Raw genomic sequence first — 19,216 nt, forward strand, 5'->3', positions numbered from 1 at the left:
TAACACTGAAATTAGTAAATAAATGGAGACCATAAAGCATCAGTGGCATTTGTGAAATATGCCTTTGCAAGAAAAAGTGGATGAAAAGTACTGGACTTTGGTTGGCTTTATTAAACTAAGGAGTAGACTGTAAAGCATATATTCCATTGTATCATTAATATTTAGAAGGACACTAAAATAGGAAAAAAGGAAACTGTAAATAAAAATATTCTTATTAATATTTGTATAAAACAGTTCATTCCTTTATAGAACTGCCTCCAGCTGCTGTGTGTTCCTGGTCCAGGGGCCTGGCTAATCTCTCCAATCTGAGTACACTGCTCTAGGACACAAAAACTACCAACCTGAGGAACAAGGACCCTGTCCAAACTCCCTTCAGTCTCCACAGTTGAGCAACCTATCTCTTTACTTTCTCAGTAAAGGGAGCATGAAACTCTCTAATCTGATTACACTGCTCTAGGACACAGAAACTAACCTGAAGAACAAGGACCCTGTCCAAACTCCCTGCAGTCTCCACAGTTGAGCAACCTATCCCTGTACTTTCTCAGTAAAGGGAGCATGAAAGTATGTGTCTAAACTATCATGGCCAGTATAGCCTATAACTTATTATTAAATCTAGGTGGTTATAAAGAGCTAGCCAGGAAAACCAGCAGCTTTACTCCCTCTCCACTCTGTAACCAGTCTAATCTACTTTTTCCACCATTTAAAGACACTCGGAACCACTACTCCTTTTCTTGCATTAGGAACCTAAACTCCCTCCTTTTTTACCCTGCTCACAATAAATTAATTTGGGCTACCGGGTGGCAGACCTTCCCTTCCAGGCCTTGAATCCTTCTCCTGACCTCTACAATACCTTTGCTGTATACTGTTTATCCACAGACTTGCTATTAAACTGTAGCCCATAACACCTATTTATTTTTATGGTTAGCTCTCACACACCCTCCAAATAGCTCTTTTATCTACTCTTTTAACTTTATTCCAGTATTTAAGGTTACCTACCTACTGTAATCCCTGCTTCAACTGATTGTTCTTTTCAGCTCCTTACCTCTCTTGTCTCTACCTGCTCCGTTCGCCCTGCGGGCTCACTCCACTCCCCCTACTCTACCCCCCAGTTCCCACCCACCCCCACTGCTCCTAAGCTTATACATCCTCACCACACCCTCTACTTCTCCAGTCCAATCACAATAGTCATCTTGTTAACATTCTACACACACCTCTTTCTAATCACCCCTAGTATAACTCCTCCCCTTTAAAGAACACCAGTAAGCGTATTAGTTACTATGCAAACACGACCTTTCCAAATCCAGCTAAGGCTCCTAATCATTGTCTTTCTCCTACTTTCTCTAAAAACAACCTACCTGCTAACCTCATATGAACAGTCAAAATATTTACAGCTGAACTTCCCTAATGCACAAACAAGTACTATACCTCTAATTAACTCCCCAGAACACATAAATATAATATCTTTACCTAGCTATTTACCTGCTAAATATCACAGACTAACCCATATCAAATACAACTATCTAAAACCTAAAAAAATCTCTTCACCGTTACTTTAACCTCCACAATCCCTTAAACAAACTATTACACCTCTCCTTACTAGATGGGGACATTCATCCTAGCCCAGCACCAGGGAAAAAACAAGAACAGAACCACAAATTCATGTTCCTGCTACCCCAAATATCCCATCTAAATCTCCCAACTCACTCTATATAGCTCACCTCAATATTCGCAGCATAAATAATAAAATTGCCCACCTCCATGCTCTCCTGGATGTTTATTCCTTTGATATACTTTGTTTAACAGAAACATGGCTAAAACCCACTACACAAGATGTTGAAATTATTCCATCTGGGTACAACATCTTGAGACAAGACCACAAAGTAAAAAAAGGAGGGGGTGTTGCTATCCTCTATAAAGAAGGGCTACAAATATCTATACTAGATCTTGATTCCTCTTCTGAAAACAATGCAGAAATCATTAGCACCAAACTTCAGCTTAATCCCAGCAAATCCCTAAATATAATATGTATCTACTTGCCCCCTGGTAACAACATCACCACTCTGGAAGGTATCCTTGCTGAACTCTCCACAATTCCCCAAGAGACAATAATTCTTGGAGACTTTAATATAGACTGGAAGGACTGCTCTACTGAATCGCCAACCTCCCATATTAACCTTAATGGCTTCTCACAAACAATTAACTCCCCAATCAGAATTAATAAACCCAGTAACGAAGAATCCATCCTAGACTGGATTCTAATAAATAATCACCAGCAACTCTATAATGTATGGACCCTCCCTGACAATGTAAGTGACCATTCTCTCACTTACATAATCAGGCAAAGGTCAAGCTCACACAACCCAACCATATGTAAAACAGTAAGAAGCAACAGAAACTTTAACCCCAATAACTTCCAAGCTGAACTAAAAGAATGTGATTGGTCACCTATAAAATACCTCCCACTTGACGAAGCAACAAACTACTTTAACTCAAAATTCTTAACAATCCTTAACCACCATGCACCAAAGCTTTCCATCAAAAAGAAATCTAAACCCGCCTCATGGCTTACAAAGAAAACCAGGCAGAAAATTCAACAGAGAAATAAAGGTTGGGCACTATGGAGAACAACTAAAAACCCCGTAGACCAACAACAATTCAGGCAAAAAAGAACTGAGACTAAGAAAGCTATACTCGAAGATAAAAAAACTTTTATTCCACCTCCCACAGACCAACCAAAATAATCCACAAAAGTTCTGGGCTAGCATAAACAGACTACTTCAACCAGGCCAATGCGCAACACCAACCCCTGTAGGATCACATTCATACAATAAAAAGCAAACTACTAATGCTTTTAATACCTTCTTCACTGAGTCCATCCAAACACTTGCTAATCAACTAACAGTCGATAGCTCTGCCCTTCCAACCAATACTACTAACTCTCTCCCAACTCTAAACCTGCAACCTGTCCCAACTTCCCTCATCTGCAACCTCTTAAGTAAACTAAAACCTACTACCTCCTCAGCTGACCAGCTACCTGCTGAATACCTGCAAAAGGCAGCCAAAGTCATAGCTTACCCTGTATCATTGCTGATAAATAGAACCATCCAAGAAAGCACTATTCCCACCATCTGGAAAATCTCCTACATTATCCCCCTACACAAGGGTGGAAACTCCAGAGAATTTTATAACTATTGTCCCATAGCTCTACTTTCCCCATTAGCTAAAATAATGGAAAAGTGCATCCACAGACAGTTAGTAGACCACCTACTCCAGAACAATTTACTGGCCAAATCTCAGCATGGCTTCAGGCCTTTTCACAGTACAACAACTGCACTCCTGTCCTTCACTGATAGCATCAATAAAAACCGTAATAACAATCTTCTCTCTTCAGCACTTTTCATCGACCTTTCAAATGCATTTGACATGGTCAACCACCACTTACTTCTCGATATTCTAAAATCCTTCTATCTGGACACAAAGACTATAAAATGGTTCCGGTCCTACCTTGATAATAGACAGTAGGCAGTGCTATGGGACAACAACCTCTCATCCCATCTCCCAGTTACCTTAGGTGTTCCTCAGGGCTCTATATTGGACCCCCCCTTTTCTCAATATTTATCAATGACCTCAACCTAGCTGTTCCTTTAACTAACTGTATACAGTACGCAGATGATTCGACAATAATCTGCTCAGCTAAATCTCAGACAATGTTCAGTAAAACAGAAAATTGGTTTCTAAATCGCTGCCTCCTCTTGAACCCCCCCCAAAAAAAAAACAAACTCCTCCTCTTCACTCCTGCCCGTAAATCACTCCCAATGAAGTTTTCAGTCTTATCCAATAATGGTACACTCATATCTCCCAATCCAATAGCTAATCTTCTAAGGTAACCATTGATAACAACCTGAACTTTGAAACCCATATCAGTAATGCCATAAAAACTGTCAACAGGAAACTAGACTCCCTCTATAGGATAAAACCCTTTCTCTCCCACTAGACAGAACCACTATTGCCTATTCCCACCTTATCCCCACACTTCTTTATGCTTCTTCCATATATACTAACTTGTCAAAAAATAATCTTAACAAGCTAGCCAACGCTTACAATAGCATTGCCAGATTTGCTACTGCTTCCTCCTTTACGACCCATCACTGCCATAATCTGAAACAATTAGGCTGGTTAGAGCTTCTGAATTAGATTCACCTTAAACAACTCACCATTGCGCACAAAATCCTTTTCCAACCTACCAATACTTGCTAGGCTCATTACCCAATATAAGAACCTTTCAGCTTTACACTCATCTAATAAACTATTTGTATCAACATGTAAATCTAATAACATGGCAGGAGATGCTCTTTTCTCAAATGCAGTTGGAAAGTATTTGGAACCAACTCCCCCATGAACTTACATCACTGTTAAATACAATCTGAAACTCCATCTTAAAACCCATTGGTTATGTCCCTGTACAAATCCAGACTAATCACATACTATATCCCAAATACCCTCTCTTAAGACCTAATTCCTGCTGTATCTGTGTCTTTTTAGATCAAGGCCTATCCTTGGCAAAAACATATCCTAATAGAGATAATTTAAAATGCCTAGTTAAATTCTTCTGCATATAATTCTAAAGCATCCTACCCAAGGCAGGCAACAAGTATTGTTTAAACTGTGAACATTGCTGAACTGTTGAAACTTGAAGTATGCATTTGTTTAACAATTACTTTCTAGTTACTAATGAAGTCTTGTACATAAAGTCTAAAATATGTTATCTAATGCTTGTAACATGTTTTTTGTATAAAATGTGAAGATTCCTGAACTGTTTAAAATTTGTAGTATTTAACTGTATAACAACTAGTACCTGTATGTTAGTAGTCTAGTAATCTCTTGTAGCTTATCTCCCCGGGACTCTACTGAAAATGGACATAAATCCAGTTAAACTATCCCGTTCAACAAATGTAAAATAAATAATAAAGTAAATATAAACTTAATGTTATATATAGTAAAACTGTTTTATGTATTGTGTAGTCAGGTGTATTTTACATGTGGGTGGGTAGTCTTTTCAGTGACTGCATGTGTTGTAGATATTAAAGAAAACAAGTATGTTGTTGTAGTTGTAAGAAATGTAGGCTTTACAGTGTAACCAAACTATGGAACTCTATTCCAAATTCTATCTGAACTGTATCTAGCCTGCATGTATTTAAGTCCTCTCTCAAAGAATGTCTCACTAACTGATGGCTGTGTTCATTCACCTCACCTGTATGATCTATAGTGACAGTTATTACTAACCTAATCTCACCTCTTATACTATGTGGCTATTCTTTACCTTTTAACACCTGTCCACTCCCCATTATTAGGGTGGACATAGATTGCTTTATTTTTATTTTCTAGCATAGACTATAATTTTAATCTTTTGTATATACTGACTTGTCATATTTAATGATCTTTTTTTTATTTTTATTTTTACATCACTTGTGTCTCCCCACACTTTACTGTATCCTATGTATTTCACTACCAAGCTGTACGTGCGTGTACATGTGTGTGTGTGTGTGTATGGGTATATATATATATATATATATATATATATATATATATATATATATAATCTGGAGCATTTCTCCCCGGGCCTCCGCTGAAAACAGGCTCTGTGGAACCTAGTCGGACATTCCCGGTCAACAAATGTTAAATAAATAAATAAATAAATATATAGGTTTATTATTGAAATGTCGAACGGCACTACATCGACTGTACTATAGTCGAACACGGAAGTTTGAAAATAGTAATGTCGACGACAAAAAAACAATCTAGGAATGGTTTTAACATGGGTCAAGGTAGGTGTTCAGTATTATTCAGAACTACAAACATCTCCCCTACTTCGACCTCGACCCATGTTAAAACACAGTCCTAGATTGTTTTTTTGTTGTCGACATTACTATTTTCGAACTCCCTTGTTCGACTATAGTACAGTCGATGTAGTGCCGTTCGACATTTCAATAGTAAACCTATATATATATATATATATATATATATATATATATATATATATATATATTTTTTTTTTTTTATTAATTGCATTAATACTAGTGTTTTATTTGATGTTATTTAACTCTCTGGAGCTTTTCTTCCTGGACCTCTGCTAAAAATGGGTATTTATTATTCACTTGGACTTTCCCAATAAACAAATGTCAATAAATAAATGTAATAAAATAAAGAGAAGAAAAGATGGAGAAAAGCACCTTTAATGTTAATATGGTTTGAACCTGTATTGCTGGGCTGAAGTGGGAAAGTGCAATGATTATTTTAGATGTACAGTTAAGACATATTCTCTTATTGTTACAAGGGTAAATAGCTAGATTGATGGCCTTGGCTTAAGTTCTAAGCAAGGCTTTTTTGTGAGCAAGTAGGCTATAAAAATAAGACAAAATGATGAAAGCCATGAAAGATGCCAAGTTTATTACAGCTGCTAAGATTTTAGCTTGTTTTTTTCCATTAGCAAATCTTCAGTAGGAGGCAAGAAGTCTGCAACTGAAAACAGCTGTACATTTTGTTCTGAGGGAAATTTTGACAGATTTATTGTTAAGTACTTTTCTGTGGAGATGAGCTGTCTGCAGGAACAAACAATCTTCAGCATACTGAACATTCTTTGCTGAAAGAAATGCAAAGTTAAAGGTACTTAGCAAGCAGTTCAGTGAAAAATGTCTTGAAATTATGGGAAGTGCATAAGAGATAGCAGCCTTCCCTCCAGCCTTAATACTTTCATACATTTAGTAGAACAGTTTACAATTTAGTTTTATTTAAAGATAGTCACTGCTCTTTTTCTTGTGGATAAAAGGTATTGTTTTCTGAAAACAAACATGCTGTTTTTCACATCTGGGAGGGGAATGGAGATAAAAGAATAGAAAACAATCAGTGTAAGAGGGAACATAGGCTGTAGCATGCATTTTAGCATGGGCAACCTTACTCATAGGTTAGGCAGTCCCTGGGGGTGCAGTTGTCAGTTTGAGAAATTGTTAATGCCTGGATGGTTAAACTTCCTTTTTTGAAAATGTTCATAATTTTGTGTGTTTGTTCTAATTTAATAGGGGGTGGTGGTGTTTTATAAATGTATTTAATTTTGTACTAACCCGGTTAACAAATGTCAATAAAGAAATAAATATTTTTTTTGTTTGAGAGTTTTCATTAAAATAAAAAGTCTTTAAAATGTATCATGGGTCAAAATGGAGAAGAGAAGAAACCGCTGTATAAAAGATCAGACTGACAAACATTAGTGTGTACATGTAACACAAAAGTAGAAAACATTCAAAAAACTGTCATGTATAATCGGTGAGAACTATAGCTTTTTGTCATAATATCTATGCTATCCATATTATCTTGGAACATAAATGGCCTTACAAGTATAGACTAAAAAGAAAGAGTATTGAATTATATTAAGAAATGTTGAATGCAAATAGTACTGTATGAGACATATTTGGAAAATGAATGTGTGAATTTCACAAAGAAAGGATTGCAGGATAGCTATTCAGCAGAATATCAGGGACAAAGAAAAAAGGGAGTAATTGTGCCAATGGCTAGCAGAGCTCCAATAGTGATACAAGAGGAAAAAAAACACAATAGTGATAGATTTGTGGTTGTAAAAGGCTATTGGCAAGGTAGGACAGTTACGATGGTGTAAGTTAATATCCCACCAAAAACTGTTATGGAGCTTAAGAACGTTTTGGGAGAAATAATCAGCATTCATCAAGGAATATTACTTGCAGGTAAGGACTGAAACTTGATTTGCAATAGTGAGGATGTATCAAGGAGACCTAAAAAGGAAAATATAACAAAGAGGGTAGATTACTCAAGACATTTTGAAAATATTGGACATAGAAGATGTGAGTTAATTAGTAGGAACTCTGATAGAATTGACATATCCCCAAAGGTACAATAACTGGGATATACTATGAAGATTTTCCACTTATCCAGTAACCATTTTTTGCAAAAAGTAAAAGTAAGAAAAAAAAAAGGTAATAATGAAAAAAAAAAACAGAGGGGGGGCCCACCACCTACCTAAAAAGAGAAAAATTTAAATTTTGGATATTTGAGAGGAGAGAGAGAGAAAGAAAACATAGGAAGAAGTTATATATATAGTGTTATAAAATGAACATGAGATGAGAAGAAAAAAATGAAAGAAGAAGAATGAATTACTTATTAGGCATGACCAGGGATAATATGTATGAGCTTGGAACGATTGCCATTAAGCAACTATTTTTGGTAATAACTCCAGTGCACATAAACCTCTAGTGCAGTGGCTTAGGTAGCAGACAGTCAAAAGGGTTGTTGCCAAACTTAAGGAGCCTACAACAAGAAAAATAACTAGAGATCCTGTTGAGGTTTTCAAGATTTTTTTCAGAAATTTTATTAAAATTTGTATAAAGCAGAGAAAGGTGGAAAGCACAAATTGAAATATTTATGGAAGACTTAATTATGCCAAGGTTAGAGGTAGATGAGGTTCAACATTTAACAGTTAAGATAGGAGGAGAGGAGATTAAAATGGTGATATATAATCAATCTTCAGGAAAGTCTGTAGGAATATCTGGTATACATGTGGAAGTTTGGAATTTAGGAGTGAAGAAGCTGATAAACATCTGGAAAATTTTGTTTAACAGTATTTCAAAAAGATTGGAAGCACCAACATCTTGGAAGAAAGCTGTGGTCGTTATATTACCCAAGGATGGTAAAGACCCATCAGACATAAATTTTTAACCATGATTATAAAATGTTTAGTTTTATAATAGCTAAAAGAATGGCAAATGTGTTGCCAAAATTGATGGGTATGGACCACTATGGTTTTGTGAAGGGGAGGCAAACATTTGACAGCATTTAAGAGGGAAGAAGGTAATAAACATCTGGAAGATTTTGTTTAACAATATTTCAAAAAAGATTGGAAGCACCAACATCTTGGAAGAAAGCTATGGTGCTTATATTACCTAAGGATGGTAAATACCTATCAGACATCAATTTGTAACCATGATTATAAAATGTTTAGTTTTATAATAGCTAAAAGAATGGCAGAGGTATTGCCAAAAGTGATAGGTATGGATCAGTAGGGTTTTGTGGAGGGGAGGCAAACATTTGACAGCATTACTAGAATAATGATGACCCAGAGGAAAGCAGAATATAAGAAAATACCACTGTTGTGTAGTCTTGATGTAACGAAAGCATTTGGCAGAGTAAACTGGGATTGTATGAGTATGGCAACAGAAGCTTTTGCATTCCGTGATACAATAATAAGATTAATTGGGAGGATATGTGAAGGATCATGGGCAAGAAGTAAAGTTAAGAGGGTTCTTCTCTGGATCAATTGTGCTTCAGAAGAGGGAAAAGGTAAGGTGTCCTCTTTCCCCTTTATTTGCTTTATATTAAGAGCTTTTGACAAAGAAAGAAAGGGCCACAGAAATGCAAGGATATAATTGGAATGGTAATCAAGAAAAGTTGATTTTGTTTGCAGGTGATATTATTTTGTACCTGATAAATCCAGAAAAGGACATCTCAGTGTTGTGGAACATCTTGAGACAGGTTTCAATTTTTTGTGATAGATAATTAATGAAGGTAAAACAAAAGCTGTAGCTGTAATTTTTGTACTAGCAATAGCACACATTTGTTCAGCAATACCCATGTTTATGGGGGCACAGTACGACAAATATTTATTAATTATGCAATTATTTATTGACATTTGACTACTGGGAAAGTCTGACTGAGTGGGTAGGTGCTTATTTTCAGCAGAGGCTTGGGGAGCAAAGCTCCATATTGTTACAAAAGCATTTTAAGAATAATAATTTGGCAATCTGCAAAAGTAATACAAAACATTTACACTTTAAATAATTATACCAAATTAAACAGCATGTGAAAACATTGGTTAAGAATAGATGCAACTTGAATGACAATTGTTTAATATTTAATGAAATTTTAGACACTTTAAAGAGAAATTAAAGGTAAGTTAGTATAATACAAACAGGAATTGAAATATGATTTATGTTTTCATGTTTAGAAAGAGAGCTGGGAAGAGAAATAGATTGAAGTAAGGAAGTGAATGAAGAAGGTAGAGTAAGGAGGTTTAAGGTATGAATAGGTACTTGTTCATAGAGATGTAGTTTATCCTGGGGCTGAGCAGGAACAAATGCATATTTTGACTAGGAAGTCTTTCAGAATTATTTTGAAAAATTGGTGGGCCGGTATTGACCTGATGGAAAACAGCTAAGGAGTTCCAGGCCTTAGGAACATTATATGAGTACTGACCAAGCCCAGTAGAATCCACAGGTTTGTGGACAAAGTATTTTTTTTTTGTTAATGGGTCATAATGACCAATTGGGAACATGGTTGTGTTGAATGCTATTTTTTAGGAGTATGGATTAAAAAGGCCTCTGTAATGACACTGAGTATGTTGGAAGATATTAAAAGAGAACTCAAAAACTGAGAAACTAGAAGATCTTATTTATGGGCATGTGTAGTAAGATACAAGCAGTGAAAATGTTTTTAGTATCTTTCATTTTATATACTGGACAGGCATATTTTTATCAACTAGAGGAGAAGTTGTAGAAAATAATAAGAGTTTCAGGAACTTAACTGGGAGGGGAAGAGAGATTGTGCTAAGTGGAATAAGTTGATCCTTCCAGTAGAACAAGGTAGTTTAGAATCACCTGATTTGAAGTAATATTTTACAGTTATAGTTAAGGCTCATGCATATACATAACACAAGCAGAGGGTTATATTTCAAAATGGAGGGGTAATGAAATGGGGGGTTCAGGAAATAGAGAGAGCAAGAGGGTGGGATTTTGGATGCAGATCATTAAGGAGAATAGTAATCGTACAGAATATATTCATAAAGTAGCAGAAAGTATTCTATGAACTAAGCCAACATGAGAATGGAGAAAGGATATTTTGCCAATAGGGATGACCTCAAGTAGGAGTACACAGAATAGGCGAGAGGGGGCTAGAATTTACTGGAGAAAACTGGCAAAGGAATCAAGTTACTGGGAGCAAATAACTAGAGAGGGAAATATAATAGAGTGGGATGAGGCCAAGCAGACGTTTGGACTGCAGGCTAGTGACTGTCTTCCCTACCAGGGATTGATTTGAGCGTATAGGTAAACAGAAAGGGACAGTGGAATCTTAAGTGAAAAACCTGCTCTGGTGCAGTTTTCAGTCATATCTATAACAGAAGACGCAATTAAAAAGGGATAATATGTGAGACATATAAAATATTGCATGATAACTATATGAAATCTATATGAGGAAGTTATAAAAGACTGGGAAGAGAGGCTGGTAAAGCAGTTTACAAGATTATATATGTATGGCTCCCAAGTATACAGCAAAGTCCAGAAGCTTTAGGATCTTTCCTTGAAAGTGTTTACATAGGTATTTTTTGCAGTCGCACTTGAAATATTTTTTCCTTAGGTAGATAGCACGTTAGAGGTGTGATGCAGAAGAAAGAGGTACCTGGGAACATATGTTTTGGGAGTGTAATGAGTTAGAAGATTCTAAATAATCCTTGCAGAGTACTCTGTCAGAAATATTGTTGAGCAAATTGGTATAACTAAGGATGTGATCATTTTGAGCTGGGGCACAGGATCTGAATTGCTTAGACAAAGTATTGCCTTTTTAAGTTTAATTCTGTTGACTGCCAAAAAAAAAAAGCAATTAGAAAATGAAAGTCACAATGTAAACCATATGTATTTGAAGTACTGAGTATTATAGAAAAGGGAAAGGTGCACATCACATAGAAATAAATGGAAATTGTGGGAACAGTATGCGGAATAATGTTCAGGAGGAGAAGAAGTGAAGTTTAAGGGAAGGCAGGAATGTAGCAATTTATGTTTGATGATGATTGCAAAAAAAGAAATGATATGTGATGCATAATGTATGTGAAGAGAAAAAATGTTAATGTGGTTTGTTTTCTGTTTCTTTGTGTCTTGAGTGATTATTTGTGTTTTTTAAACACCTTTATTAAATTTAATGCATGAAAATGAAAAATGTCTGCTATGGTTTGTTTCCTTTTCTGTTATTGCATGTGTACCTATGGCTTTGTCTACAATGTAAAAATTCAATAAGGGTGTTTAAAAAAATGCAGACTGTGTAACCTTATGTTGTTGTTGCTTATGGGAGTCTTCATAGTCTTTTGAATTGGCTGCTCATTTCTGGGGTCTGTTATTACTCTCTAACAGGGGCAGTTATTCTGCCAAACCCTGAACTGAACAGACCTTACTTTTGCCATGTCCTGAGCTTAGTGACTATGGATTCTTCTCTTGGGGGATGGTCACTGCTCAGGAGTTTTTGATCCTTGTTGTTGAAAACAATTCTGCATACCTTGTTTGTTCTTGAAGTCTATTTATGGAGTCCATTCTGGTCAAATTGGATATCCAGTTAGTGTTATAGTACCTGAGTAAACACTGTTGGACAAGTTCCTGCCATCTGAGAAGGGCAGCTGCCAGTATGTCAGCAGTCATCAGCCCCTGCATCTGCTGCCATACTTGGCTGTAATAAGTAATTTTTAGGAAAACTTGATTTTTAAAATGTGTGAAGAACTCTACTTAATGTGTTGCAGGGAATGATACTGCTGGTTATTCATCATGTGTTCTTGAAAGAGTAACAAGACACCTTATCAGGGACATGAGTGGCAAAACTTTCCTTGTCTGTTTCCACCTGTTGAATGCTGCTGCTGTTTCCATATTCTGGTAGATATTCATAGGAAGTTTGAGAGTACTGAGTCTTGTAACCATTACACATTGCCACTTCCCATCATAGACTTTTACTTCACCTCACAAAAAGAACTAAGTCAGTCAGGTCTCGGGTGAATATTTGAATACCCATTTAATTATCCAGGTCCCACTTGAGGAGGATAGTGTATCACACTGCTTTATCTGTGTGTGTGTGTGTGGGGGGGGGCACAGCTGAGTATTCCTTAAGTCCTTATTACTGAGCGGTGCTCCGATTATAGAGTTGCAGATATTGAGATCTTAGATGGATGAGGGAAAACCCACTGACTTTACCTAGTGCCAACGTTTCCTGTTTATTTTTGTTTGATCTTGAAGTTGGTATACACAAGGTACTGCAGTTGTGGGCAGTTAGGCTTGCCTCCTTTGCAAAAAATCATGTATGTGTGCGCTTTTGTTGTAATGTTTCCAGCAGTCTGTGTGGTTGCCTGATTAGTCAAGGCTGTAATGTTAGTGTGGTAACTTTTTAGTGATTTGGTTACTGGAGATTGTGGTTAGCTGATGGGCTGGCCTGTTTTCTAATTTCACGTTTGAAGGAGACGTTCTGTTTTTTGTCACATTCAGCAGAGTGATAATTTTTTTTACTTTGATCAAATAAATGGCTGTAGTGCTTTCTTTGTGTTGACTGGAGCTGTCAAGTTGATGAGCTGTTTGTTACTTTTTGTGGTTTCTAAACTGTGACTTAAGACGTTTTCTGATTTTAGGTATGTGTTTGCTCCAGTCCTACTGTTGTCATTCAGCTACCTCCCAGTCATTCTGCTAAGCTGTTGGAGAGCAGCACCATCATTAGTGAGGGAAATCTGTGCATTTGACTAAGTCTTAATTTTCCCTCTTGGCACTTATTAGCATCCTGGAGGATAGCATACTGTGAGACTTCTCAGTGCACTACCACATCTCCCCACTTTATCAGGTGTCCTTCCTCTCACTTGGAGAGAAGCACCTCCATGAAATCCCTGGTCTATGATAGTGTATTTTGAGTACATGTGCCCTCCCCCCCCCCAAAGATGTGCAGGCAGTCTGTTCCTCTGTGGTAACTCCATCAGGTGCCCAAGCCTGTAATTGAACTTGGGTTACCTTTTTTGCAGTCAGCACTTCTTCCCTGTAAACAAATGGAGTTGGACGAGACTGATTACCGAACTGCTTTTTTTCTCATGAAATGCATTGGCATTCTTTGTTAAGCATGGTCAAAGAGCATGTCACTAGTACTGTATTGATTGTCTTTTGGAAGAAATTAGCCAAGAAAACGTATGATTCCTTGGTCAGTGATGCAGTTTCTGCAGCCATAGTTGCCAGAGTTTGATGCTTTGCAGTAAGGTGGCTTATATTCTGTTGGTTTTAGAACAGGTTGTTTTATGTCAAGAGTGACATGGCTATTGAACAAACAAATAAATAAGGCAACCTATTACTTTTGGTCCTGTAACAGCGTTGCTGCTTCTATTAATTTGTCCTAAAATGTACTTAGGACTCTGTCTTTTAGATATTGCTCATTAGAGGAGTCCTTTTTGAGGTAAGATAAAGCAGGTGTATGAAAACTTTACCAAAAAACAGACTAAGGAAAAGGAACATACCCTGTCATAATCCAGTTTACATCTGAGGGAAGATTGTATCCACCATTTGTTTCTCTCATGTATTTTGGAATACATTCAGACTACCTTCACAGTGCAGCCCTCAAGTACATTTCAGCCATATTCTGCCTTATGTCTGTCAGTTAAATAATGAGAGATCTATGGAATCTGTTATACTTGTAGACATGTTTGCTGCTATCAGTCTTACAACTACTGTATTTGGTTTCTGTCTGTTAAAAATCTGCTGAACTGGTGCTCCCAAAAATTTCTTTAGTTAGTGTATTTTCACAGTTTTATGACTTAAAAAGCTAAAGAAGTGAGTAGTTTCAGGGTAAATTCATACTTTAATTCTCCAGCAGCAACTTTTGATTATGATATTTTAGTTTGCTGTTACAGACATCATGTATATCCCAGTAAAACCTGAGTTCCTTTTCCGTGAGATAAAACAAGGAAAATAAGACATTAAATGAATGGGTCACAGAGTCTGGCTGCAGATTGGATGGGATTCACATTCACTTCTCCAGATTTGCAGCTTGTGCCGTAAATAGTCTTCTTTGGTTAAGCCCTTGTAACTGTAAATTGAATGCTTAATTTATTTAAATAGACATGGCAGTTATCTGTATCACATATTACATGTTCAGAGATTTGGGCTCTCCCCCTCCCCTTGCCAGAATTTGTAAGAAAATTTCATTTAGTAGCTGAAAACTCAAAGCCTGCATGTGCAGCTGTGTTAATGTGCATTATTAAATTAACAAATACAGTAATTAATGTCCTGTCTCAGTTGTACCTGTAACACCTCCACTCTTTACCCTTTGAGACAACTGTCAAAATCTGACTAGTGGCTGAGAGTATTGCAATTCTAATTTTTTTATAAATAATCTGTAGCGCTGAGCCAGTGAGCTAGCTCCTTACCAGGCTGCCGTAAGGAAGTGTGACAAAGCTGTTACAGTGAAGTCTAAACTGATAAAAAAACACAGATTGAAGGGCACATAATAGAAGATTGCTGAAACCTTTTAACAGGCACATTAGCATTCAGGAAGGTTGATGGCATAACAAGTTTATTTACTAATTGTATTATGTGATGTTTCTAATTATATAAGGTTGTAAAGAAAGTATTTTTCTGCTGTTGTTGCAGGCTGGATCCCTGCCAGTACCTGAAAAGAGTCTGAGTAGCCCAGAGAACTGGCTTCCCAATGGGTCTTCATTAGCATCCCAAGTCCACGCTGCTGCTGTGAATGGAGATAAGGCCACTCTCCAGAAACTAATAGCAGGTGAGCGTGACAAAACTAAATTAAAAATATGTAAAGAGAAAAAGTCATAATGGATTTCGCCTGAAAGCTGTTGGATACATTTAACCCCTCTTAAGTGTTTCTTGACTGTCGACTTTAAATTGCTTGAATATTTCTGATTTTTTAGTAAGTCATAATTTTTCTTAACACTTTTGATACCTTGTGCTACTTAGGACATTTGTATTAAACATCTTGTAGTGATTCTTGTAAACAAGCGGAGACAGAGGTAGTAAAAGAAAAACAAATGGTCAAAGTGAAAATGTTCAGCAGAAGAAATGAAAAATGTAGTATTCTACCTTGCTGTCCGTTTTCTGGAGAAAGGGTAAAATATTTATTGGTTGTGATTATTCAGATAATAGAACCAGTATTAGGCAGTACCAGATCCTCTCCCAACAGTTCATTCTTGGTGACATCTTGATGTTTTCATCACAGTGTTATTAGCACTTGATAAACTGAGATGAATTGTGTGTCTTTTCTGATGTAGTTGCCAGCACTGAGTGGCTTTTCTTCAGGTCCCCTACATCAAATGCACCTCTTGTGGAATATGAGCGTGTGTGTGTGTGTGTGTGTGTGTGTGTGTGTGTGTGTGTGTGTGTGTGTGTGTGTGTATGTATGTATATGTATGTGTATATATATATATATATATATATGTGTGTGTGTGTGTGTATGTATGTATATATATATATATATATATATATATATATATATATATATATATATATATGGATTCCCTTCACAAGCTTGAAGTTTCAAAACTTCGAACTGCAAATGGTCGAGACCATAAGATCAAATTTTTGAAACTTTGAACGTTTTGATTGGAGATCGCCATACAGCTCTAACAGGAAATTTACCATTTTCCTCGCTGTATTGCAATCTTGGAGTCTCAACCACTTGCAGTTCGAAGTTTTGAAACTTCAAGCTTGTAAAGTAGATCCATACATATGTGGATGATGTGCAGGTAAACATATTTAGTGAATGTTGTGCATGTAAGATTTGGAGTGAGTGGTCAAAAAATGTGTTGTATGTGGAGTTTGTTGTGAGTAAACTGAACGCATGTAGTGTGTGTGTGTGTGTCTCTATCTGCACATGCGTATGTATACAGATTACGGTTTAGAGTCAGTGTGTGTTGTGCATGGAGGTTTGTTAGCTGTTGGGTGTGTGTACAATGAGTAAGTTATAAGTAACTGATCGAAAGTATGATGTGGGACGAGTGATTGGAATTTTGTATTGTATATATGCAGGTAGATACTGAGGTGCATGTAAATGGAAGCATTTTTCATGTGTTAGAACATGTGATCGGTCCTAGTGTGTGTTGATTGTGATGAATATGTGTAGGTGGGTGATGTGTATGAGAGTCTTTATTACAGTATATGTCTTGATTGCTTGCTGGGAGATGTGTGAAATGAGCTAGAGGTGGGTTTTGTGTACAATAGGTGTTTTTACTGCTCTCTGTCCTGAGTGGCGTGTACACCAAGTTGCATACAGTCTCAGAGTAGACTACATCTTTTTTTTTTTTTTTTTTAAATGAGGAACTTGCCTGCTGAACACACAGTGTATTTTGTGTGTTTTGGTCCATGGATTTAGTGATGAGTTTCCTTAAATGCAGTTTGTAGGAACCTGGATGTCTAGACTAGTTAAGGAGAGCTTTTGGTCAAAGGTTTGTTTTAACCAATTGATCCTCGACTAGTGTGGCACTGATATTTAAGATCAAACCTCCATGAATCCTTAGGCTTCTAGGCCTTCCAAGATGGGCAATCCTTCAGACCCGGGTGGGTATTATTACATTTAGGAAATTAGCTAATTATTTATTTTGTAACTCATTATTGTAATTATACTTCTTTAAGCTTTTGAATTAAAATTGGCTTCCTGTGCAGCCTGAATAGTGATTAATCAGCTTAGTTGTCAAAGCAGATTGTTAAGTAGATTTTCAGATTTGCTGATGGTGCTGGATCTCACTGAAGTATTTACAAGTTGTATCCAGAAGTGGGGGTCTGCATTCTAAAAAATAAGTGGATCTGTTTGAGAACTTACAGTAACTAGGAGGGTCATTCCTCTGACAAATTACATATACTCTGCGTGTGTGCTTGCTTAAGAATAAACGACAGAATACTTATCGTAGTTTTTTTTGCTATTTATACTTCAGAATGGTAGATCTCCTTTGGTTTTATTGATGTCAGTTGTCGAGAGCTGTGATTGTTATTGTTCATGGAGTGAAGTAAAAGTATATGTTTCAAAAACCAAGAGTATTTGTATTTGTATTTGTTCCAAGTTGTGGAATTCTAATTTATAGTGATATATGCAGGCACAAAATTGAGGTACATCCAGTCCATTTTGCTTATGTGAAACAAACTCATTTTTTGCTTTGGGAACAAGCACACACTAATTCATAGAGGTTTGTTTTTTCCCAGCTTCAAGTAGTTGTTTTTCCAACACCCCCACTCACAGTTTGTCATTCTGAACTGACGCTGAAGCAGAGGCTTTGCTAACTTGGATGGATGCTTTGCATTTTGTTAGCAGATGTAGTTGTCATGGTAATAGTTTATTTGAATTGCAGAAGAGGAATTAGAAATGATAATTTGATTGCTGTGTGTAGATTTGTATGCCCTTTTCAATAGTTAAGATATAGCCTTCCTGTCCATTTTTTACTAATTAAAAAGTGATGGTGGTTTTAAAATGTATAGCCTGCTGGCATGTAGGTTTAGTGTCATTAATAGCGGCATTTCGTTTGTAGTTACACTTTACCATGAATTAATGTACTCCACTAGAATCATCAGTGGTCATTTGAGTTTCTGATTTGTTAAAGTCTGCTTTTATAGATCTGTTTAAGACTGATTAATTTCTTTAGAACAGCCTTTTTTGAGCATAGTGCAAAAAATCATGTATGCTGTTCAAAGATTTTCAGGAGTCAGGCAGACATATTCTAGGGAAGATACTTGGATCTGCACACATACTTTAAACACATTAATTGTCATTAATTACAGACAATAAATGTGCTCAAGTTCGGAAGAAATCCTAAAAAAAAAAAATTAATAAAGTAGTAAAATAGGTCACTGTCTGAGACACTCTTGTCTGCTGGCCTTAGTGGAGTCCCAAGCAAAATTTGATTGTGTGGCACACTGTGGCATTGGTGTTGTGGGTTGCCTGTCCTGCTGTAGGCACATGTTCTGCTTATCTACACAATACTTTTATACATGATGCTAATTCATTGTCTGAGCTTCTAGAGTAGGAAGCAGCTAGTGGAAGAAAAGGGTTCTTTACCGACAAGAAAACTGTGATTCAGAAGGGAAGGTCAGGCTGTGGACTGATATAAACATCTCTGCCACATGTCGAACTCCAAATAACTTTCAGTGAAGAAGGCAGTTATGAGGGAAGACATTAAGAATAATTTTGTACGTCAGTCAGCTGCCATAGGCCTGTGATGTCTGTACTAGCAGCCATTTTAGGAGGGAGAGAATGCAAATCAGCTGACTCTGGTACTGCAGACTGCTATCCAGCTTTACCAGACCTTTGTCAAAGTCATCTCGTCTGAAGGACTTAAAATCATTTGGGATATATTTAATGCTGCAACATGAAAGTTTGGTTATGACATCTATGAAGCACTCATCTGCCTAACAAA

At 36.7% G+C, this 19,216-nt stretch overlaps 1 protein-coding gene across 1 annotated transcript in view; it reads left to right on the forward strand.

Annotated features, from left to right (window-relative positions):
• Window positions 1-19,216, forward strand: part of INVS (inversin) — a 3,016,309-nt gene that overhangs the window by 35,595 nt on the left and 2,961,498 nt on the right. The window contains exon 2 of the mRNA XM_044065609.1: window positions 15,447-15,582. Within this exon, the coding sequence (XP_043921544.1) occupies window positions 15,447-15,582 (136 nt within the window). The remainder of the gene's footprint in view (window positions 1-15,446; window positions 15,583-19,216) is intronic.

Source organism: Protopterus annectens, chromosome 3.part0 (genome assembly GCF_019279795.1).
Source record: "Protopterus annectens isolate FY-2018-M chromosome 3.part0, PAN1.0, whole genome shotgun sequence".
Classification (NCBI taxonomy): Eukaryota; Metazoa; Chordata; order Ceratodontiformes; family Protopteridae; genus Protopterus; species Protopterus annectens.